General features: G+C 42.3%; 1 protein-coding gene across 12 annotated transcripts in view; it reads left to right on the forward strand.

Annotated features, from left to right (window-relative positions):
* Positions 1–18,448, forward strand: part of FBXO34 (F-box protein 34) — a 152,953-nt gene extending 134,505 nt beyond the window's left edge. For 6 of the 12 annotated variants that reach the window (XM_025442479.3, XM_025442487.2, XM_025442480.3 and 3 more), the window contains exon 2: positions 15,211–18,448. In XM_025442479.3, coding sequence (XP_025298264.1) covers positions 15,221–17,356 — 2,136 coding nt within the window. In that variant the 5' untranslated portion in view covers positions 15,211–15,220 and the 3' untranslated portion in view covers positions 17,357–18,448. Of the gene's footprint in view, positions 1–145; positions 251–1,154; positions 1,236–2,382; positions 2,524–15,210 lie in introns of those variants that run through there. The other 6 variants (XM_025442486.3, XM_049113208.1, XM_025442485.3 and 3 more) reach the window with 3 other exon arrangements.
* The last annotated feature ends 5,804 nt before the right edge of the window (positions 18,449–24,252 follow it).

Raw genomic sequence — 24,252 nt, forward strand, 5'->3', positions numbered from 1 at the left:
TTAGAAAACTTTTGTGGAATTACTTGTTTGCACATGGCTGATGAGTAGGCTCTTCTTTAAAATCGGACATTACATAGGAATGTTTTAGGTAACTAGAGTGCTGGAAAAAGCTGCTGTTCAAGCCAAACTATTTTTTGCTTTGCAGGAAAGTAACCAAGATTGCAAGTGACCATGACCTGGAGAGTATCCTCTGTGTCTCCACCACATCTACCTCCCATCTTTTAGCCAGCAGTGCACTAGTCAGGAAATGGTGGGTGGAGTTGCTTAATTACATCAATTTCCTAGGCTGCCCTAGTATTGATCAGTTAGACACCCATATGTTCCATTTAAAAGATTGTTGCTGATTGGCTGGTTTCTTTTAATCCTTAGGTTTGACATTGATTCACTCTAATGAATGCTTACCAAGTACAAGGCACTGGGTGTGGTGCATGCTCTTTGAGAGCTTGCAGAAAGGGGTATGGTTACTCATACATTTCAGTTTACAATGTAGTAGGGGAGGGGAAGACCAGATAGACCATGGTAAGTGTCCCAAAGGATGCATGTAGTAGCCATTCTATAATATTGATGAATGAGGGTAGGGCAGTGGATGAGACCTGGGCAGTGAGGAGCCCAGCTGGGTGAGCAATTTCATTCAGTAGTTCAGTGGGTAAAGAATGATAAAGATGGGGGTAACAGGTAGAGGAAAAAGATCAAATGGCTACTGTGAAGGTGAAGGGAAAAATACAAGGAAGGACTAAGGCAGGAGCTGTTAATTAGAAGCCCTGAGAGAGAAGTTGTTGAATTTATTCTTCAGATACAACTACAGTGGAAAAAAACCTGATTTTCACTTTTCTTTGGGGGATTTTGTGAGTTTGCTTTACAGATGAACTTTTGATCATGTAAATGGACCTAGATGGGAAACTAAAGTAATGGACCAGGAGATAAAAATTTAAGTTTTTCATCAGTTTGTCAGCTGGAGCTTCAGCAAGTTATTTTTTGGGTATCTCTTTGGAAAATAATGGTACAGTCTTTTGGATCTCTAATGGATAGCAGTTTTGTTTTCTCGGGCTCCATCTTGTCACTGATATGCTATTTGATCCAACACAAAGCTGTAGTGATCCAGTTGAGGTGCTGTACAGTAGAGATGGATGTTATATTCTCACCCTCTTTTCCAGATTCAAGCTGTCTCCTCTAGAATACAGCATCCATTCAAATTCAACAAACAGTTTTTGAGTGAAGCTCCAGAGGCAACCATGGTAAATCAGGCAAACAAGAGTTCTTGTCCTTGGGAGTTTACATCTTAGTAAAATAAACAGGTTATTTCCCTAGGTGGAATAGTGAATTCTACCCAAGTTTCTGTTTGAGGGAAGGCAGTACTTTTTGCCCAAAAAGAGGAGAAGACAAGTCAGGTTTTGAAATTTCACAACATAATGTTATCTTTGACTGTGAGCTTGGGATGTAGAAAATAATGGATATTCTTTCAGTAAACAAGAAACCTAGGGATCCCTGGGTGGCTCAGCGATTTAGTGCCTGCCTTCGGCCCAGGGCATGATCCTGGAGTCCTGGGATCGAGTCCCACATCAGGCTCCCTGCAGGGAGCCTGCTTTTCCCTCTGCCTATGTTTCTTTTTCTTTTTTTTAAATTATTTTTAAAAGATTTTATTCATTCATGAGAGACACACAGAGAGAGAGGCAGAGACACAGGCAGAGGGAGAAGCAGGCTCCATGCAGGGAGCCCAACAGGGGACTTGATCCTGGGCCCCCAGGATCACACCCTGGGCTGAAGGCAGCGCTAAACTGCTGAGCCACCTGGGCTGCCGCCTGCCTGTGTTTCTGCCTGTCTCTCTCTTTCTCTCTCTGTGTCTCTCATGAATAAAATCTTAAAAAAAAAAGAAAAAAAAAAAAAGAAAGAAAGAAACCTGCTGGTAAGTTGCTACTTATTGTTCTTTTTTTTTATTCTAATATTTTGTGCTGAATTGCAGTAGGTTTTCTTAGTTTAGATTTTCTTTTTTTTTTTTTTTTTTTTTTTAAAATTTTTATTTATTTATGATAGTCACAGAGAGAGAGAGAGAGAGAGAGAGGCAGAGACACAGGCAGAGGGAGAAGCAGGCTCCATGCACCGGGAGCCCGATGTGGGATTCGATCCCGGGTCTCCAGGATCGCGCCCTGGGCCAAAGGCAGGCGCCAAACCGCTGCGCCACCCAGGGATCCCATTAGTTTAGATTTTCTGAAGTAGTGTTTCTCTCTCCTCCCTTCTCCCTACCTGTACAGTTGCCCAGTAGGCTTAAAATTTATTCTGATATTATTCAGTTGATCATTAGTTACTTCCAGTCCTTTGTTAAATAGCTAAATATAAACCTGGTTGCTGTCTATTCTGTATTTTCTTTCTTTTTTTTTTCTAAAGATTTCTAAAGTAGGAGCCTGCCATGGGACTTGATCCTGCATCCTGGGATTGTGACCTGAGCTGAAGGCAGCCGCCCAACTGCTGAGCCACCCAGGCATCCCTCTAGTTTTTAATTTAGAAAATAAATGGTCCTTTAGGTCAGTGTTCTTTTTTTTTTTTTTTTTAAGATTTTATTTATTTATTCATGATAGAGAGAGAGAGAGGCAGAGACACAGGCAGAGGGAGAAGCAGGCTGCATGCCCCCGGAGCCCGATGTGGGATTCGATCCCGGGACTCCAGGATCGCGCCCTGGGCCAAAGGCAGGCGCCAAACCTCTGCGCCACCCAGGGATCCCAGGTCAGTGTTCTTTAACCTAGTCCATTGGCCCTGCTGAGCTTTAGGGAGGTGGTTTGTGAATCTCCTGAAACAACAATCATGACAGACTTTGTGGATATGGGCCCTTTCCTCTGGGAGGATCCATTTGCTTTCATCAGAATTTTAAAGGGCCTATAATGACTATAAAAAAGATTAATGAGGGGGATCCCTGAGTGGCTCAGCGGTTTAGTGCCCGCCTTTGGCCCAGGATGTGATCCTGGAGTCCTGGGACCGAGTCCCCATCAGGCTCCCTGCATGGAGCCTGCTTCTCCCTCTGTGTCTGTTTCTCTGTCTCTCTCTGTATCTCTCATGAATAAATAAATAGTCTTTTAAAAAAAAGATTTTGTATAAAAGATTTTAAATAATAGGAGTGATAACATTTTTTCCTTTCCAGGCATATTTGGCGGGTGTTAATCTTTGGAGCAGTGAGTTCTTGAATGATTTGATCTCTTAAACAAACTTGGATTGTGTGGCAATCAAATCAGAATAGTTTTCTTGTTATTTTTCTTTTATGTGATCCTAAAACATCAAGCCTAAACTCCTGAGTTTCTGACCTTCACTCATTGTTATGGGCTGAGTTGCAAGCTGCTCCCCTTTTCACAAGTACCTGGGAATGTGACTGAATTTGGAGAGAGGGCTTTTAAAAAGGTGATTAAGGGAGTGCCTTGGTGGCTCAGTCGGTTAAGTGTCTGATTCTTGATCTCAGCTCAGGTCTTGATCTCAGGGCTGTGAATTCAAGCCTACTGTTGGGCTCCTCATTGCCTGTGGAGCCTACATTTTTAAAAAAAGTGATTAAGTTAAAAGAAGATAGTGTGGGCTCTAATCTAATCTAAATGGTATCTTTAGAAGAAAGAGGAATTTTGAACATAAGAGAAAGACACCAAAAGGCATGTGTATCCTGTGAGAACACAGTGAAAAGGAAGCCATCTGCAAGCCAAGGACTTAGGAAAAATGAAACAACCCACTGTCACCTTGATCTTGGACTTTTAGCCTCCAGAACTATGAAAAGTAACTTTTTTGTTGTTTAAGCCACACAATCTGTGGTATTTTGTATCAAAGCTCAAGCAAACTAACATGCTCATGGCCACATGTAGGAGTAGAGTGCCAATGTAAAGTATAGCAAGGTAACTATTTCTCTTTGCCTCAGTGCATTTTTGTGCAATGATGAAGTGTTGTGTATAGTTTCACATAGTCTAATACACATTTTCACACACATCTCACTGTAAAGAGATGGTAGAAACATGAAATCAAGATATAACAGATACTAATATTCCTATTCATACTGGCCTTATTCTTGATCACTATGTAGTTTCCCATCTGTCTGTGGTTATATTTTAATGTCATCTCTTCTGTTCTCTACCATTTTTCATTCTCTGGAACTAAGTTTTATAAATAAGTCTATTATAAATCAGAACCAGAGTAGTATCTGTGTGTATTCTCCTGTGTGTTTTTTGTACAGTCATTCCAACCCAGCCTTATTCTCTGATAATATTATCTATACTCAGGCCTCTGTTCCAGACTGTCATATTTGCATTCAAGTTTTGAAGTTTTCTCTTTGCAAAAAGTAATTTTTTTTAAAAAAGATTTTATTTATTTATTCATCAGAGAGGCAGAGGGAAAAGCAGGCTCCACCCAGGGAGCCCGATGTGGGACTCTATCCCCTAACTGGGATCACGCCCTGAACCGAAGGCAGACGCTCAACCGCTGAGCCACCCAGGTGTCCCATGTCAAAAATAAAATTTGTGTGCATCCTAGTGATGGCTGCCTTTATTGCTAACTTGATTCAATACATGGGAAACTTAAGTTTGCAAATTAATGAAAAGCTAAAGGAGCAATAGAGGTTTCTCAAGTTTGCCAGGAGGTTAGGAGTTCTGTCAGTGTTTTTCATGCTGAAGCTCCGGGGTGTAGTCTAACACTTAAAGGAAGTTAAGTATTTAATAAGTGAATAGATTAATTTTAAGTAGGTTATCAAACTCAGGCATCCAAAATTGAAGCCATAACCCAAATTCTTTTTCTTCTCACAGTTAGACTTCTCAGTCTTCCTTTATGACATTGTGAATAAGCTTACTGATGGGTGCCCCATGCATGTGTTCCTCATTTGCTCTCCTTCCTCTTTTCATAATGTGGTAGGTGAGAGCGTAGCCTTTGACTCCTGACTGCGCATATCCGGGCTCCTTGATGTACTTGCTGTGGCAAGTTTCTTACTTCCCTCTGCTTTAGTTGTGTGTTTTTTCTAAATCTACAATTAGAGATAATAAGAGCATGCACTTCTTAGGTTTTTAGGGGGATTGTGAGTTTTGAACAGTGCTTGGCAGATAGAAAACATTTTTGAGTCGTTAGAACTATTAATTTTCTTTTTTTTTTTTTAAGATTTATTTATTTATTCATTAGAGAGAGAGAGACACACACACAGGCAGAGAGAGAAGCAGGCTCCTCGCAGGGAGCCTGATGTGGGACTCGATCCCCGGACCCAGGGTCATGCCCTGAGCCAAAGGCAGAAGCTCTACCGCTGAGCCACCCAGGCATCCCAAGAACTATTAATTTTCTAGAAGTGAAAACAGATTATTCTCATCTATTTTATCTCTAGGTCTACATTGCTTTCTTTCTTTTACTTTAAACAACAAAACTTTTGCCAATAAAGCTGGCATGATTTTCTTGGTAGTGGCAGTGTATTAGCACTACCCTTTTGGAGAGTAGTTGGGCAAGTTATACCCAGTTATAAAAATACACTCTGATTCAGGAATTCCACTTCTGGCAGTCTTCTAAGGACATCCCCTTAAATGCAGAAGAGAGTGCGTCGGTGAAGTTTACGTTATAACCTCCATGGTTGGAGGGAGTAGTTTATTAAATTCTGACACACATTTATAATTGATGAATTTCAAGACCATGCTAATAACATGGAAAATAGTTGGGTTGAAAAGTATGACATTTTATGTATAATATGATTACAACCATATTAAGTAAATATATGCAGGAATTTCAGAGGATAGGACTTAGGTCTTTTAACTCTCCACCTGTCAGATTCTGCATTTATGTAAAGCTGGTTCTGGAAGCGCAAGTTTACCCTTTAATTGAGAGTTTTATGTACCTTGTTTGTAAAACATCATCTTTTCCTGTTTGGCTTTAGGAACCAGGTTTAGTCAAATTCTGCAGAATTGGATGGCCATGGGGGGGTGGTATAGAGGTGAAGACAGACCCTTTTTGTACTCGAGGAATAATTTTATGTGAGCTTTAAGAACATAAATCCCAGTATGTGATTTTTGTCTAATAATAAAACTGTTTGGGTTCCTTGTGTGCCTAATGTGTGTGTGTGTGTGTGTGTGTGTGTGTAAGAAATTTCTCACATTTACTTCTTGAGAATACTCATTTTTTAACACCAAGATCTGGCTTTGGTAAGGTAAAAAAAAAAAAAAAAAACAAGCTCTAGAACAGCAGCTTTTTCTATTTTCTTTTTGACCATAAACCTCATTTCTTTACAAGCGGTAATTTTTAACAATGTGCATAGATGGCTACTTCAGTTTTTGTTCAACAGATCCTAGGGAAATGTGATAGAAGGAAGAGTAATTACTAAACAGCTGGGCACAGGACTGTGGCTTAGGCTTTATTTCTTTGGTAAATACCATGGGTCCTATTTCTGAAGTAATTCCCCCACCCCTTCTACTCCCACCCAGGATTGCTGACAATAGTCTTGCCAGATCTTTTGTCTGCATTGATACTGCAGTTTCACTTGGTGTGTTAATATTTGTTACCCTGAATTTTTATGTTTTTGATTCTTTTTTTCTTTCCTGTGGAACAGTTACCCATAATGGGCCAGCCTGTGCCCAGCTGACTGTTACAGTACTTTGATCAAGACAAAGGCCCAACATGAGGTGTTTGTATGTTGGGCCATTTGTGGTGTGGTGTTGCATTTACACTCTAGATTTTGTGCTCTTCTCTGATTGCTTATATCAAACATTATTTGGCACATAATGGATTTTTTTGAACTGTTTGTGGCTGGCCTTAGAATCTTTAACATTTATTTCCTAGGAAAGCGACATCTTTATGTCCAAGTTATGTTTGGTCAAAGAGGATATATGTTAAAGCTCTGATGAGTTCTCTGAAAGTACTACATTACTTTCAAAGAAAGTACTGCCTTAAAAGTTCATATAAAATATATGTGGAAGAATGACTGGTTTCAAAGAAAAATAAAAGCAGCAGGTCACTCAAGGAATAACATTTTGCTATGTGAGAGGGTAAAGATTTTCTTTTCCTTTATTTTCTTTGAGAAATATTAGAATAGGAAAAATAATCAAGAGGGTTTTAACAGGAATGGTAAATATCTGAAAATCCGTGGATGCGAAATTTTCTCAGTAATGCTCAGTTTACTATTCAATATATATCAGTGATTTGGGGGGGAATAATGTTTGGCATTATGTCACAGGAACAATAGGAACTAACTTTGTAAATCCTTGACTGGATTAATGTAAACATAATACTTCACAACTGTTATTTAATAATTCAGAATAGCCTGATCAAGTGTTCTTCCCTCTAACCGCCTCGGGAAAAAAAAAAGAGGATCCACAAAACTGGTCACTAATTCAGTATTTTGCAATACTGTAAAAATGTTAGGTGTTGCTTCTTTTATGATCACAATAGAAGAGCAAAGTAGTGGCTACCCTTCCCAACTTGTAATACTCTTTTTTAGTATGTTTTAGATATTTTATTGTCCCATCAGGCCTATAATACACTTTTGTTTTGGGGAAGTTACCTTTGTTTGGTCTTTTTTTTAAATTTTTTTTTGAAGATTTTATTTATTCATGAAGAAAGACACAGAGAGAGGGAGACACATTAGGCAGAGGGAAACATATAGGCAGAAGGAGAAGCAGGCTCCCTAAGGGGAGCCCTATGTGGGGTGGAACTCCATCTCAGGACCCCAGGATCACATCCTGAGCTGAAGGCAGACCCTCAACTGCTGAGCCATCCAGGGGTCCCTTTGTTTGGTCTTTAATCATGATACACAATCTATATTAGATAACCGTAAAGCAGGTATGTGCTATATTTAAATAATATTGTGAATTCTAAGAATGATGAAAGCTGTGAGCAGTGAGTTCTGGAAAACTACATGTGCTTCCAAAGGCTAGTCTCAGTATTGCTCGATATCTTTTAATAGACAGTAAAGGAGTTTTTCATTAAATTGTGCACTGTTAACTATCCAGCCCTCGCAAGGCAAAGTTCAAAGTTCCCATTAAATGGCTTTAGAGAATGTTCCTTAAAAAAAGAGTGAACTTGCTCCCCCGAAAATGAGAGCCTCCCTCCTCCCCCAGTATTTTGGAGCTCCATTTGAGAATTACCATCCTTTCTGGCTTAGTTCAGTTTTTTTGTTTGTTTGGTAAAGGCACTCAGGGGGATTTGGATGCCTTCTGTCAGCATTTAGAGGCTTTGAAATGAAGTCCTTTCTTAGGCCTCCACCTGTATTCACACCCTCCTGGTCTTGGCACTTTTTCTACTTTAACAGCCATGGAAGTAGTTTCTACATACTTTTAGATTATATTGCTTCCTATGTGATATGGTATGTCTGCTTGAATTTATCACAGTTCTATGTAGAGGTTTTATGTGGCACTGAAGAAAAACTGACCCGATTTGAAAGATAAAAAGCTCTTTGAATAGATGCTGTCGGAATTAATTTTATTTGTGTCATAATTGGGCCTAGGTTCTAAAATATTTTTTGTTTTGTAGCAAGGAAAATAGGTCCAGGAGACTCTTATTAATTCTCATCCTAATTCTCCCACTATTTAGCTGGGGGGCTTCTAGCTTTTCATTATAGTAGCTCTTTTGCTTCATTTGCAAAAACAAAGATTTCATTATACATGCAGTATTCTGCTCGAGTTGCTAGTCATAAAAAAAAGAGTGGTTTTAAGATGTTCTCTGGAAGCTTTTACATTTTATTTATTTATTATTTATTTATTTATTATTTATGTATTTAAATATATTATTTATTCATGAGAGACACAGAGACGCGGGCTTAGGGAGAAGCAGGCTCCGTGCAGGGAGCCTATGTGGGACTTGATCCCGGGTCTTCAGGATCATGCCCCGGGCTGAAGGCAGACACTCAACTGCTGAGCCACCCGGGGATCCCCAGCTTTTACATTTTTAAAGGAACAATTTATTAACTATATAGTTTTATCCCCTTTAAAATTATCATGGGAATGGTCTTTCAAGGACTATTCTATTTTAATAGAATCTGGCGTTTTTAAGTAGGCTCCATACCCAATGTAGGGCTTAAATTCACAACCCTGAGATCAAGAGTTGCAGGCTCTATGGACTGAGCCAACTAGGTCCTCCTCCTCTGGCCTTTTATAAAAGAAGAATGGCTCTTACTATTCATTCATTCATTCATTCATTCATTCATGACTGTTTATTTGAGAGGGAGAGAGAGACAGACTGCAGGTACTAGAGAGCGGGGCAGAGGAGGAGGGAGAAGGAGAGGGAGAATCTCAGACAGACTCCTTGCTGAGCGTGGAGCATGATGCTGGGCTCAGTCTTCCCACCCTGAGATCGTGACCTGAGCCAGATGCTTCACGGACTTAGGCACCCCGGAACTCCCCGTGCTATTCTAATAAAAGTTAACTCCTTTTTGGAGTGCATTCCTGTACCTTTAATGAAGCAGAAAGAAACTGAAAATGACTTATCTTCTAACCTGTTTTGATAGGCAAGGCCATAGACTGAGTGACAAGTTAGAAAACAAGCATCTGCCTTTGATTTTTCGGCTTCCTGATAGTGCGAGGAGAAATCTCATCCTTTTCCCACCCATCCTTTTTTTTCTTCTTTTGAAAATTCTTTGTACTTCTGGTTGGTGTTTTTTTTTTTTTTTTTTTTTAATTGTATTTATTTATTTGACAGAGAGAAAAAGCACAAGCAGGGAGAGCAGGAGAGGGAGAAGCAGACTCCCTGCTGAGTAGGGAGCCTGATTCCATGTCTCCATCCCAGGACCCTGAAATCATGACCTGAGCTGAAGGCAGGTCAGCTTAGCTGACTGAGCCACCCAGGTGCCCCCTTTCTCCCATTCTGACCCTGTGTTGCCATTGTCATTGATCAAATTTATCCCTCCACAGACTAGAGTTAGTATGACTCTTTCAACTTTGGAATTTATCCAAGCAGTTTTTTTTTTTTTTTTTTTTTTCTCTAAGCAAAGTTAAATTCTCTTCCATGGCTCCATTTTGGGATTGTACATGTTGTTTAAAGGTGAGAGTTTTTCCAGCTTTTTCAAGCTAAAAACAGAGAGGCTAAAAGGTATACTGACTCGAATTATTTGAAGACAGAATTTCAACCTTCAGTGGAGGAAAGTTGTTCAAGTTTTAATTGATTCATTGTTTTATCTCACTTTATTCCTGGAAAGGATCAAGGTGACAGGTAAGGTGACAGGTATTAAGGTGACAGGTGACAAAGACTTTCTCCTTCACAGTTACCCTTTGTGAAAGAGTTGTTAAGGTTCACTTTATCACCTTCCAGTCACTCCTTCACCATGAACTTCTGGCTCTGCCCTACTCACTCACTGTAGTTCTTTTTTTTTTTTTTTTTAAGATTTATTTATTCATGAGAGACATAACACAGAGAGAGAAGGGGAGGGGGGCAGAGACACAGGCAGAGGGAGAAGCAGGCTCCATGCAGGACTCAATCCCGGGTCTCCAGGATCACACTCCGGGCTGAAGGCGGCGCTAAACTGCTGAGCCTTCCGGGCTGCCCCACCCACTGTAGTTCTTAACAGCAGGGTCACCAGGGATCTCATTTTCTTTCTTTCTTTCTTTTTTTTTTTTTTCCATTTTATTTTTCTTGGCCAACCTGTGTCAGTCTGCCTATTAGATATCTGTCTTGCATGCAGTACTTTTTAAAACTGGACCTACCTCTCTTCCCCCTGCTCCAAATCTGTTCAGCCACCTTTTTCACCATCTCACTAAAAGGTACTTACTACCCTTCATCCAGTTGCTAAAGCCATAAGATGAGGACCTATCCTTTGACACCTCTTCCTCAACCTTTATTTATAAGGAGCAGCTAAAGTTCCTGTCTGTTGTTGCTTACTTAATCCATTTACTTGTTTCTCTGCTCACAGCATCTCAGCTATACTGTTCTCACTTCAGTTTCATAAAGGCATCGTTTACTTTTGAACCCCTTAATACACTGTCTTCCTTTAGGGTTTTAGCTTAGGAAATCAGGGATTCTCTGACCTACACTCTCAAGACTAAGCTTGGTGCTGGTGGTTCCCTCACATCCCTTCATACACCCCTTCCTTCTGTGTGTTGTCCTCTCTCTCCTCCTGCATGGACTCTCCCAGCATCCATACTGTCTTTATAAACACACATCACATTGTATTGTAATTGGTTATTGACTTCTCTGTCTCCTTAAGGGCAATGACTATGTCTTATTTGTAATTGCACCAGTAATATCCAGCCCAAAGTGTTTAGCAAATTTCTGATAATAGGTAGTAAGAAATGGGTGATGGTTAATATGAAAATTTTGAAGCTGTTATGCTAGTTTTATGGTTTTGATTGCTTTAAAATTTGCATCTTAAGTGCTATGATTAACCTTCATTTACCAGGTCCTATAGTAGTGGTTCTGTGCATAAGCTCCCAGAGTGTGAAATAAGGTAGGGGCAAAGCAGAAATGAAGCTGATAGGTTGGCTAGGTGGCCTCACTTTGCATTCCATTGATAAAGAGGTTAGGCTTTCCTATAGGTAACAGTAATGTAGCAGAGATAAGATAGCTGCTTAAACTAGGGCACTTATGCCAGAAATGAAGAGGGAGCATTTTATTTATTTTTTATTTTTTAATTTTTTTAGGAGGGAGCATTTTAGTGATTGGATATGGGTCAGGGAGGAGGAATCTATAAGCGACCCAACTTTCTGGCTTGACTGGCTAGGTACTTGGTGTTTTTGTTAACTAGTTGTGTCAATTTTTGAGATTCTTTCTGACATCCAGGTATGCCTGCAAGGCAGGCAATAGAATATGAAGTTTGGGAGAGCACACCATTGGAGAGTCATCGGTATGTGCTTGTTAAGAACTACAAGAGAGCACTTAAATATATAGCCTGAGTAATGATCTAGAAAAAGAAGGAACGCTGAGGAAGACAGACATCTAAGGCTGGGGAAGAAGAGAAGAGAACTGGGGGGGGGGGGGGGGGGGGGGAAACTGTCAAACTCAGGAGTTGGAGTTAAAGAGGAAATTTGGCAATAAAAAGGCTACTGGCTTTTTTTGTGCCTTAAAGAGAAAATAACAAGTAAGAAATTGGGTCTGTCTTTAACCAGCTGTTGAATAGATGCTTCAGGATGGACTAGTTGCTAGACTTTTTGTTGAGCAGCTCTACCTCACCCCTCTTGGTGGCCCAGCACACTAGCCCAAATCCAGAACCCCACTGACATTCTTACATCAGATCTAGCACATGACCTTTAATCCCTTCGAAGCTAACTCTAAAGGTTAAAAACAGATTGCAGAAATTTTGGATCCAATCCCAGATTTTCTGATTCCTTGGGCCCGGGGATCTTAATTTTTTACAAGAATATTTCTGATTATCTAAGGAATAGTCATGTGTAGGTAGGTGCTAGAGCCCTTCATTTTGTTTAATTGCAAGAGAGCAGGACTTTATTATGGAGAACTTTAAAGTACAATTGTGATGAAGAGATTGGCAACCATGGAAACCTGGCTGGAGATTTCCACAGTGCCTTTGTTTGTGGGGGTGGGCTGGATGTGGGCAGAGTGCCACCATCTGGTATAATCTGTTAGAGATCTCAAGTTTCCATTTTACAGGTTTTTGTGGCAGATGCCCCTGGTGCCCTGTATCATACCCTTGTGGTCTTCCATGGATCTCAACCCAAACTCAGATTTCCATAGTTTCTCACTCTAAGTCTGCCAGCACTTTTCTGTTTTCTGCCTTAGGACCTTCAAGCCCAGTGCAGGAAGGAGGGAGGTTAATATCCTGGGCAACCTTTAATTAGTAGGCGACAAGAACCCATCCCTAATCGTGCTTCCTTCAGCAATCCCCCAGACTCGTCCCCCACCCTCCAGCAGTCACCCCAATTGCATCGAATGACCTTACTGGCATTTCTCCTTCCCAGTTGTACCTTCTCTCACTTCTGTTCCCTGGGATCATCTCCTGTTTTAGTCCTCCTAAAACCCTGTCTACTAGCAACATGTCATTGAGCCGACTTTACAGGTTAATAAATGCAAAAAAAAAAAAAAAGTTTCCATAATTACATTATTTTCTTCTTAATGTCCTTGCCTATCAATAATAGCACCTAAAATAATGTGTGGGGGAAGAAGGCGAAGAGAACATATTGCACAATGCAGAATGGCACACACATTGCTGAAGTTTAAATTTATTCACAGACACTCTGTAATGAGATCATTATGTGAGAATTTATTGGATTTTCCAGCAACTTCCATTTCTTTCATTTCACTTAGAGAAGGGTTGTAGAGAAGATGAAAAACCATATGAAAATATGAATAAAAGGAAATTGTTGACAGAGTTAGTGATATATAAAGCCTCTTTTTATTCATTTATTTTATTCATATATATTCATCCTGAAGAGTTCTCAGTGGGTCTTTTTGTAAATGATAGAAATGCTATAAAAATGCTATAGTGCAGGAAAGGGGGCACATCACAGATTTAGGATAGAAATTGCCAGAGATTATCAACAAACCAATCTGATCTATTTCAGGATTATCTTTGAAAAGATACTTTGTCTTAAATGCAAGATTTCTCTTCACCTAGCTAGAAGATACTCATATTCCTGTTTCTTCGTTTCTTCTTTTAACTAAGCCTAGACTCAAGGAATTAAGAGTTGAAAGGTAAACAGACTTGTTCTGTATGGCCACTTTCATCCTTGACGATTAAAATTAGTATCTGAAAGCAATTATCATAGAGGTTGACACATAGCAAGCACTCACTAAATGTTATAAAGTGAATGATAAGGGAAGGGAATACGCTGAGTTGCCGAATATGCGTGTCCTAGACTGGTGTCCACACAAGTGAGAGTAGGGAAATTCTATGTGCTCAGACTTGTGGGGCTCTTGCCACCAACCCATGATCACAGATATTTATTTTTGTCTGTTGGTTTATTTTGCAGGAGACCAGATATCCTGACAAAACATTTTTTTCTCTGTGTATAGTGTTCTGTGTAACAATGGTTATTTTATTGTAAAAATTGATGAGCTTATTAGATAATTTAGTATTCAGATCCCTCTGTCAACGTTTGAAGTGCGATCCAGAGAGGAAGTGACTTGTCCAAGGTAAACCAAACTGAGTCTAGCTAATTAATGATAGAGCAAGGACTAAAACACACATCTCTGCATGTAATCATCTTTCTAATTTCTGAGATGGTTCCTGTCTCCTCTAGCCTTGGTCAGAGAACAAAACAGGACATTGTTTTTCTGAAATAGTTTAGAATAGTCTAAAATGATTTTTAGACCTAATAAGGATTATGGGTTCTGTATTTGATTTAAGGTATTTGGAGGAAATTTGACAGGAGCTTATACAAATAAATTATTTAGAAAATCAAGACTAGAGGCTCCTGGGTGGCTCAGCTGGTTGAGCGTCTAAGTCTGGATTTCAGCTCAGGTCACGATCTCAGGGTCATGAGTTCAAGTCCTGCGTCAGACTCCCCACTCTGTGTGAGTCTGCTTGAAATTCTCTTTGTTCTTCCCCCTGCTCACATATGTGTGCATATGCTCTCCTTCTATAAATAAATAAATTCTTTTAAAAAATCAAGATTGGTAGATGGGCAAAGTATATAAGCAAACAGATGAAAAATAATAAACATCTAAAATACCCAACAGTAAGAAAAGTTTAGAAACCAGTACAACAGTTTGACAGATTGTTTGCAACCAATAAAATGCTAGCTGTGACGATTTACAAATAGGGTCAGTCTACTAGGGATTCGGGCCAGTTCTTTTTATCTTTTCCTTCTATACTGTACTTATTATTTGGAAGTTTTCAGTAAGTTATTTCCTTTTTTTCCCCCCTAACATTTAAAGGACTAATTTTATGTATAAGATGTTAACTAAGGTCACTATCTGAAATTCACTTCTATTCAATCTCATTCACCAATTTATTTTCTGGCCTGTTCACCATGGAAAATGGTTGTTTTGCCTTTTTTTTTTCTTTTAAGTATTTATTTATTTGAACACAAGCAGGGGGAGGGGCAGAGGCAGAAGCAGGGAGCCCAACACGGGGGACAATCCCAGGACCGACCCCTACATGATGACCTGAGCCAGAGGCAGATGCTTAACCAACTGAGCCACCTAGGTGCCTCACTTATTATTATTATCAAGATTATTATTCTTGATCTGTACATTAAAAACTAGCTGAAATGAGAGTTGGTATGGTAAAGATTTGATGTACTGACAATGTTTCTATTACTTGCTAGGACTGTCAGAGTATATGTTAAAAAACTTTTCTAAAAACAAAAGCACTATCTTAATCAAATATGTATTTCTTTCCTGTAGAGCCTCTGTTATGCACCTAAAGCCATACTGGAAACTCCAGAAGAAAGTGTCACCTCTGGAAATCAGCAAGGAAACTTTGAGAACTCCTATGACCCACCACGAAGTGAATGATGAAAAATGCAAAGCTAGCTACATGAAACCAAGTGTATTTCCTTCACCCTCTCTTGGTAAAGCATCATCTCGAAAGCCTTTTGGGATTATTTCTCCAAATGTTTTGTGCAGCATGAGTGGGAAGAGTCCTGTAGAGAGCAGCTTGAATGTTAAAACCAAGAAGAATGCACCATGTGCAACAATCCACCAGGGTGAAGAAGGGGAAGGGCCGCTTGATATCTGGGCTGTTGTGAAACCGGGAAATACCAAGGAGAAAATTGCATTCTTTGCAGCCCACCAGTGTAGCAATAGGATAGGATCTATGAAAATAAAAAGCTCCTGGGATATTGATGGGAGAGCTACTAAAAGAAGGAAAAAATCAGGGGATCTTAAAAAAGCCAAGATACAGTTAGAAAGGATGAGGGAAGTCAACAGCAGGTGCTACCAGCCTGAGCCCTTTGCGTGCGGCATTGAGCACTGTTCTGTGCATTATGTGAGTGACAGTGGCGATGGGGTCTATACCGGGAGGCCTCTGTCAGTCATACAGATGGTTGCCTTCCTTGAGCAAAGGGCCAGTGCCCTACTGGCTACTTGTACGAAAAACTGCACTAATTCACCGTCTGTGGTGAGGTTTCCTGGGCAGGCCAGAGGTGGGCTCTCAGCCTCCGAGCCCTTTTCTGCTCCAGGAGCTTGTGAAGAATCCACAGAAAGGGGAAATCCTGAGGTCGGTGAACCACAGAGTGAGCCAATCCGTGTCCTTGACATGGTAGCCAGGCTGGAGTCTGAGTGCCTGAAGCGGCAGAGCCAGCGTGAGCCTGGGAGCCTCTCGAGGAATAACAGCTTCCGTCGAAATGTGGGCCGGGTGTTGCTTGCAAATGGCACGCTGGCTAATGAAGGCAAAACAAACAAAGGTGCCCTGGAGGCACCAGACACTCAGGTGAATCCTGTGGGGTCTGTGTCTGCGGACCACAGTCTCTCAAGAGCTGACCATTGTTCTCCTAGGGAGAATGAGTCCTGGGACAGTGCTCCTCGGGGCTGTCCCCCATTGCCGGCCGGTGTGAATTTCCTCACAGACAGTGCAAAATTTGAGCCAGATCAGCAAACTGCTATGAAAAACGGCAATAGATACGACGTGGAAATGACCGAGGAACTTGCTGGGTCACCTTTTCCTCCTCGCACCTGCCCTCAAGCCATTGAATTGCCCACAGATGCTGTTGATTGTAGGAGTAGAGAGCTCGCTCCGCTCACTAGCCAAAATCCTGATCAGAGAAGAAAGGAACCTTTGTGCATTAGTATCACTGTGTCCAAGGTAGAGCAAGGCCAGCCTTCTAGTTTAAAGTCCTGTGAAGACCCACTTCCAGGGATGTTGTTTTTTTTGCCACCGGGTCAACGCCAGTCGGGCTGTTCCCAGTTGAGTGAAAGCACAAGGGAGTCTCCTGAGGCCAGGCAGCTTCAGGATGCTGCTGAGGGGGACAGTGCCTCAGAGGAGAAAAGCGTGTCAGCTGACGCGTTTGTCCCGCCAGCCTCTCCGGTGGAAAGTACATTGCCGGTGCTCGAGGCATCCAGTTGGAAGAAGCAAGTGTCTCATGACTTTCTGGAGACAAGGTTTAAAATCCAGCAGCTTTTGGAGCCTCAGCAGTACATGGCTTTTCTGCCCCACCACCTCATGGTGAAAATCTTCAGGTTACTCCCCACCAAGAGCTTAGTGGCTCTTAAGTGTACCTGCTGCTATTTCAAGTTTATCATCGAATACTACAACATCAGGCCCGCAGACTCCCGCTGGGTGCGAGATCCGCGATATAGAGAGGACCCTTGCAAGCAGTGCAAGAAAAAATACGTGAAAGGGGATGTGTCCCTGTGCCGGTGGCACCCCAAGCCCTATTGCCAGGCATTGCCCTATGGGCCAGGATACTGGATGTGCTGCCACCGGTCTCAGAAGGGCTTCCCTGGCTGTAAGCTGGGGCTTCATGACAATCACTGGGTCCCTGCTTGCCACAGCTTTAACCGGGCGATCCATAAGAAAGCAAAGGGGACCGAAACTGAAGAGGAATACTAGAGTCTACGTGAGAGGTGACAAAAGGACTAATCCTTAAAATGGCAAAACACCACCTAGATCCACCATTCAAGTGAATGTTGCCCCTCAGAGCCATCACTGTAGGAGAATCTGTACTCACTCCATCAGGACTGCCATTGCTCAGGCATTTTTTAAACTCTGGCTTTATGAGCTATATGAGGAAATTGGTCTCATTGTTTATAGTGGCGCCTCCCATTTGGTCCAGGGTGGTGTCCCCACAGTTTGATTCGCTTGGCTGTGAATATGCCTGTTCTCCCAAATCAAATCCATCCTCAAAGGACAAAGACTTGCCACCAACAAGGACGTTCAGAAGAGTTCATTGCAGACTATGCAGGCAATCCCCAAAAAGGGGTTCCAGAAATGTTTTAAGCACTGGCACCATATTTGAAATAAGTGACTAGTGTCCTATGGAAAGAATAGCAGCACACTTGGATGAAAAGTATGCTTACAAAGGAAAAGTCAGGCACCTTACCTTTAGCCCTTGTATGCTTGATCTGTGAGATTGAAGTTTGTGGTTGGAGATGGATTTCATGCCCTGTGGTGTTTACAGTGTATATAATGGTTGTGTTTTCATAGGGCTATGAAAGTGCACATTAAACCCGAGCGCCTTTACCTTAGATGAGTGCTTTGGCCCCTCTGTAAATAACACTATTAAATGCAGTTGTATATAGTGGACAGACTGAACATAATCCCCACAATGCAGCTAGGATAGTGTTGCGGCTACAATTGTGTGGTATTTTTTTTTTCTTATTGTCTTGTCTTAAATTTGTACATCCTGTATAAAATATGAATGTTTCCCAAATAAACTATGAATGTTTCTTGTATAATATATAATGTTTCTGAGAAGAAACTCTAAATAGTTAAGAGGTTAACCTGTTGAAGATACCAAATAATGGTTTAACTGGACAACCTTAAAATTAGCATAGAGAACAATCCTTTGTTATATTTTAGTGATCCACCAAGAATGAGAGGATATTATATAGTCAGATAATAACATCCTTGTCTACTTTACTCTTTCTGTCTGGTTACGAATTTTTTTTTTAACTTCAATAAAAACATGCATCTTAAATGGGACCTGAGTTTTGCATAATTTTTCCTTACTATTTTGAGGTAATTAATAGTGGAGAATTATGTGGTGAATTAAATCGCAAGAATTTAAATTTTGAGTCGTTAGAAGGGGGAGAGAAAATTGTTTTTTTGCCACAGAAAAGAGACCATCTTAATCCTATGAGCTTACATTTTTGCAATACTTTAATGCTTATTTTGAATTTGTTGTCTGCCCAATACCTACCATGTCTCCTGTTGGAGGAGGTATTATCTAGGATGTTCTCACAGCATGTCTAAGCGTGACTAGCTAATGATTAAGAAGTCAGGATATATTCAAGTCTGTGGTCATGTAATGCTGGGTGGGGCTGGAAGGTACTGGCCCCCAAAAAGCTGCTGCAGAGGCTTACCTAAAAACTAGGTTGGTTTGAAATCAGGTACCCACCGAAACCCCTTGGAACCGGGGTCAGCCTCAGGCCGTGAAGAAGCATAACTGTTCCCGGGAGGAGCTGATGGGGAAGTGATGAGTGCAGGCTGCGGTGGCCCCGAAGGAGAGCAGAAGTAACTAGGTTGAGGAGACGGCTGGGTCAGCCAAGCACAGTGGGACAGGGCTGGAGCCGGGTGGAGCCAGGGTCACCCGTGGCGAGGTGGTGGGTGGCCGTGGAGCGGCTTCCAACCCGGAATCTGCCTCCGGTTCCTCCGCCCCTTCTCGTAGACACAGCGGCTGCTCCCTGGGCAGGCGGCATCCTAACCCCGAACAAGTGGGCCCCTGTCAGGCAATGGCCGTGAAGCCTCGGAGCCCACGAGGCCAGAGCCTGTGACAGTACAAGGATAGGCTGAGAAGAGCCCTCGTTTCCTTCTTGGTATCTGCGCCGGCCCCACGACTTGCCCCAGTGGAGGGATGGCAGAAATGCTTTTCAGTTCGAGTGCCCTGGGCTGAGGCTTCCAGGGCTTTCCTCCTCCCCTGTGGTTTGCTTTAGACTGGCAGTCTCTGCATGCCTTCCTGATAGCTTTGTCATGGCTCATGATTTAGGATTAAAGCAGATCTGCACACACAGGATTTAGAGTACAGCTGGGCGGGTGGAAAGTGCCCAGAAAACACAGCTTGCTTTGTTACTAGCTGTCGCTTCTACATTTGCCCAGGCGGACGCACAGGATAAACGATTGTTTTAGTTGGTTTTCCCAAGGCAGCCATGCCGGATCTGGTTTTTGCGGGGGACACAGAGCTGTGACTCGGGCTGAGAGCAGAGGACCAGGTAAGAATGCCTCCGCCCCATCTTGGCATGTGATTCCTGGGGGCCTCAAATCACTGGCAACCCCCTTGGAACATTGTGGCAGGAGCCAGTACTGCCTGTGGGGATGAGAGGATTTCCGCAGGTGGCATCAGAGGGCGCCCCCCTCCCTGGTGTGGATTTAGAGGAGTTAGCGTTCCTCTTAGGGGAGAGACACTGCTCCAGAGCCCCCTAGTGCCACGCCGGGGAAGACCGCCCACTTTAAATTCCTTGCAACAGCCCAGCACTACTGCTTTCCAGCGCTGCTGCTGAACTTGACTCACGAGAAAGGAAATAACCTTGCCGTGGGGACCCAAATAAAACCTCCACCTTTTGGTTTTTGTTCAGAGGCTTCAATGTGCCTGGCCTAGTTTTCCCAATCGTCAGGAAAAAATTAGAATGAGAGAAATCTGGGAGTCAGAGATCTCCCCCACCATCCTCTACCCAGTATGCAAGATGGAGATGAATTGGAAATAGCGAAGGAGCAAAGAGGGACCTTGAGCACCTGCGTTCAACTCAGGGCGTGATCCTGGAGACCCGGGATCAAGACGCACATCGGGCTCCCTGCATGGAGCCTGCTCCTCCCTCTGCCTGTGTCTCTGCCTCTGTGTGTGTGTCTCTCATGAATAAAATCTTTAAAAAAAAATGTGAGGGGTGCTGGCACGTTCTGATGGCCCTAGGCTTTACTGTAATTTTCCACCTGAAGTATGAGAAACCTGAAGTGGGGAGGATTAAAGGGATCTAGAAGGATTACAGCTGGTCTCTTGGGGGCACTCTTGATTAGGAATGTTCCCGCAGCAGCCCTCTGAGTTGTGCTGGGTTAACCATCAGTTGTGCATTTGGTGTGATCTGGGCTCTGTTGCCAGTGGCTCCCCTGACTGGAGGCTGCGCTGGGCCCGGTGGCTGCAGAAGGCTGTGGGCTGACACCTATGCTCCCTTCCTGGGCTCTGTCCAACTATCCCTTCTAACATGGACTTGTTAGGGCCACCCTGCCTCCCTTTATGGACGGGCCTTGGAGACTTACTACATGGGTATTCCCAGGCATTTTCCCAGCTTTCACTGCCTTCATTCTTCACTCAGCAGACTGGCTATTATCTCCTCCTCTGTCCCACAAAGAGATAGTCTGCCTGAAAACCAGAACGAAGCCCGTCATCCCCAAACTTCTTGCAGTCTACTGCAGACCACTCATCACAAGAGCTGACGTCGCACAGCTCTTCCTGCCAGGTACCATGTTGCACTGAATTGCATGCTCTACGGTGCACATGGCTTAGCATTTGGGGAACCTGATCCTTTCCGTGTTTTTCTTCTGGGTTCAAATAAGCTAGTGTTGCAATCTTTGTAAGTTGGTAAAAGTACCCCTGTGGGAAGGGTGCAGTCCCTTCTATTGATGTGCATGCTGTTCCTAAGTTTGTGGCCGTAGCTGGTGTTTGCATAACCTCATGGGAAGAGCAAACATCATTGTGGTCATGCTCCCTCCGGTGACTTCCAGTGTATTTATGCCTAAGCAAAACCAGTCAGGCAGCACCCCTATTCTAGGTGGCTCATTTGACCTTGGTGTTCTCTTAGAGGAGCAGAGCCACTTAGTGTTCCTGGCTGGGGAGTCCAGAACAGAGAGGTGATAGTCTCACCCCCCTGATAGGCCCTCCCATCCACTCTTAGAGAAGAGGCCTCAGTACAAACTTGTTTGGGGACCCTTTGTCTCAAATTCTTTGGAACAATGAAACACAGCAGGAATTAGGTTCTGAAGTTGGCATTTAGGAAGGAAAGGGCATACAGCTGAAATCACTCTTGGAGATCCTTTGTGTCCACCCCCCGGCAGAGAATCATCTGTACCAAGGACAGTGGTGAGACCTGTGTAAGGAGTGAAGGAGGAGGTGCTCTTGCTGAGGGATGTGTGCACAGCAGAAACAGACTTGACGAATGGCACATCCCATCTCCTAATTAGGGCAGTTATCACCTGTGCTGCTTAATATACTTCTGCCCCTTACTCCCCCATATCAAACAGTTGATTTACAAACTGGCATCTTCAGATGTCTGTTGCACGGTATGAAGAGTATGATGCACTTCAAAAATGTAATTCAAAAGTTGCCCATTGGTAAGATGTAAAGCAAAGTCGTATTTGTGTCTGTTTCCATCTGTTATGAGGTTAGATGTCCTATTGGCACAACTGCACGTTTGCAGTCAAGAAGGAGTAGGGGTGGAGCCAGGCCCAGGCCAATGCCTTCCCCACAGGGACTCAGCTGTTGGCCTTGAGTCTGCTCTTCCACACTAAAGCCTCCTTTATGTAGGTGGTTGAGCAGGATGCTCCCGCAGGGTGTGTAGCCTGCCAGGAACAGTTTTCATTTCAGCCCTGACACCTAAGTAGAGACAGATGGTGGTGAGGTGGCCCCCATATGTGGCTGGGACCTCTCCCATTACCTCTCTCTTTTCCATGGCTTGTAGTCGTGGCTTAAGGTCCCTCCATTTGTTCGGGTCTCTACTCTGCAGAGGTTCTTCATTGCACAAGGTCTCACTAGGAAACAGGCACACCCAAAATGACCAAATTCAAGGAGGATTTATTATAAGGGTGTAGGTAAAGGGGCAAGCCTTCCTCAGTATTTTTGTGGCTCAAGGCAAGAATACAAGTATGACCCTTCTGCAGGCCCTCTGTCCCCCCCAATCTTAGTTTACATATTGATTACATGTCAAAATAATATTTTTGGATATCTTGAATATAAAAATTTTACCTATTTTTACTTTTTAAAAAAATTTATTCATGAGAGATGGAGGGCAGAGACATAGGCAGAGGGTGAAGCAGGCTCACCCGCAGGAAGCCTAATGTGTGACTTGATCCCAGGACCCCAGGATCATGACCTGAGCTGAAGGCAGACACTCAACCTCTGAGCCACCCAGGCATCACCTATTTTTAATGAGACTAACAAAATTTAGTCAAATGTGCAGATTCCAATTCTATTATTTCCACTGGACAGTGCTGACTCTGATTCAGTGGTGCCCAAGATATTTTTTTTTTTTTAAGATTTTATTTATTCATGAGAGACAGACACAGGCAGAGGGAGAAGCAGGCTCCATGCAGGGAGCCCGATGTGGGACTGGATCCCGGGACTCCAGGATCACACCCTGGGCCGAAGGCAGGCGCCAAACCACTGAGACACCCAGGGATTCCCCCCACCCCGTTTTTTTTAACAGACTTTTATAATCCCATCTTTTAAAAAAATTTAATTACTGGAGTATAGTTGGCAATGTTCTATTAGTTTCAGGTGTGCAACATAGGGATTCAGCAATTCTGTACATTACTCAGTATTCACCACAGGTAAGTATAGTTACCATTTGTCACAATGTGTCATAGTATTATCCCTATGCTGTACTATTTCTGTGACTTAATTTTTTAAGTAAGCTCTATACCCAATATGGGGCTTGAACTCATGAGTCACATGCTTTACTGTGTCAGCAAGCCAGGTACCCCGTGAATTTTGAACTGGGAATACCTCTTAATCACCTTCACCTGTCTTACCCATCTCCCCTACCCCTGTCAACCATCAGTTCCCTGTATTTATGAATGGCCATTTTTTTCAGTTTCCACATATAAGCGAAATCATGGTATTTGTCTTTCTCTGAATTATTTCACTTAACATAATACCCTCTAGGTCCATCCATATTGTCACAAAAGGCAAAATGTTCTTTTTTATGGCCGAGTAACAGTCCATCTTGTGTGTATATATATATACACACACACATACCCACATACCGTATCTTCTTTATTCATCTATCGATGGACATTTGGGTTGCTTCTGTATGTTGGCTATGGTAAATAACACTGCCATAAATATAGGGTGCATGTATCTTTTTAAATTAGTGGTTTTTTTTTTTTCCTTGGGTACTCAGCAGAATTACTGGATCATAGGTATTTCTAATTTTACTTTTTGAGGAATCTCCATACTGTTTTCCACAGTGGTTGTACCAATTTACATTCCCTTCAAACAGTGCTTGAGAGTTCCCTTTTCTCCACACCAGCACTTATTTCTTATCTTTTTGATGACTGATGTCTCACTGTGGTTTTGATTTGCATTTCCTGGAGATTAGTCACGTTGAGCATTTTTTCATGTGTCTATGGTCATTTGTCTTAAGATTTTAAGTAATCTCTACACCCAGTGTGGGAAACTCATAACCCCGAGATCAAGAGCTTGCATGCTCCACTGACTGAGCCAGCCAGGCACCCTTCTATTTTCTTTAGAAAAATGTCTCTTCAGGTTAAGAACTGGATTGGGTTTTTTTTTGGTGAGTTGTGTATATAAACACACACATATGATCTTAACCCCTTATTGGATTTATCATTTGTAAATATAATCTCCATAAAGTTGCCTTTATGTTTGTTAGTGGTTCCCTTTGCTATGCAAAAACAATTATTTTGGTGTAGTAGCAAAATTCCATACTGTGTATGTGTTCTTTTAGGAAGTTTTATGGTTTCAAGTCTTACATTTAGGTCTTGACTCCATTTTGAGTTTGTGTGTACATAAGAAAGTGGTCTAGTTTCATAGCTATTCAGTTTTCCCATTTAGATAGTCT

The sequence above is a fragment of the Canis lupus genome, chromosome 8 (assembly GCF_003254725.2).
Source record: "Canis lupus dingo isolate Sandy chromosome 8, ASM325472v2, whole genome shotgun sequence".
Lineage (NCBI taxonomy): Eukaryota > Metazoa > Chordata > Mammalia > Carnivora > Canidae > Canis > Canis lupus.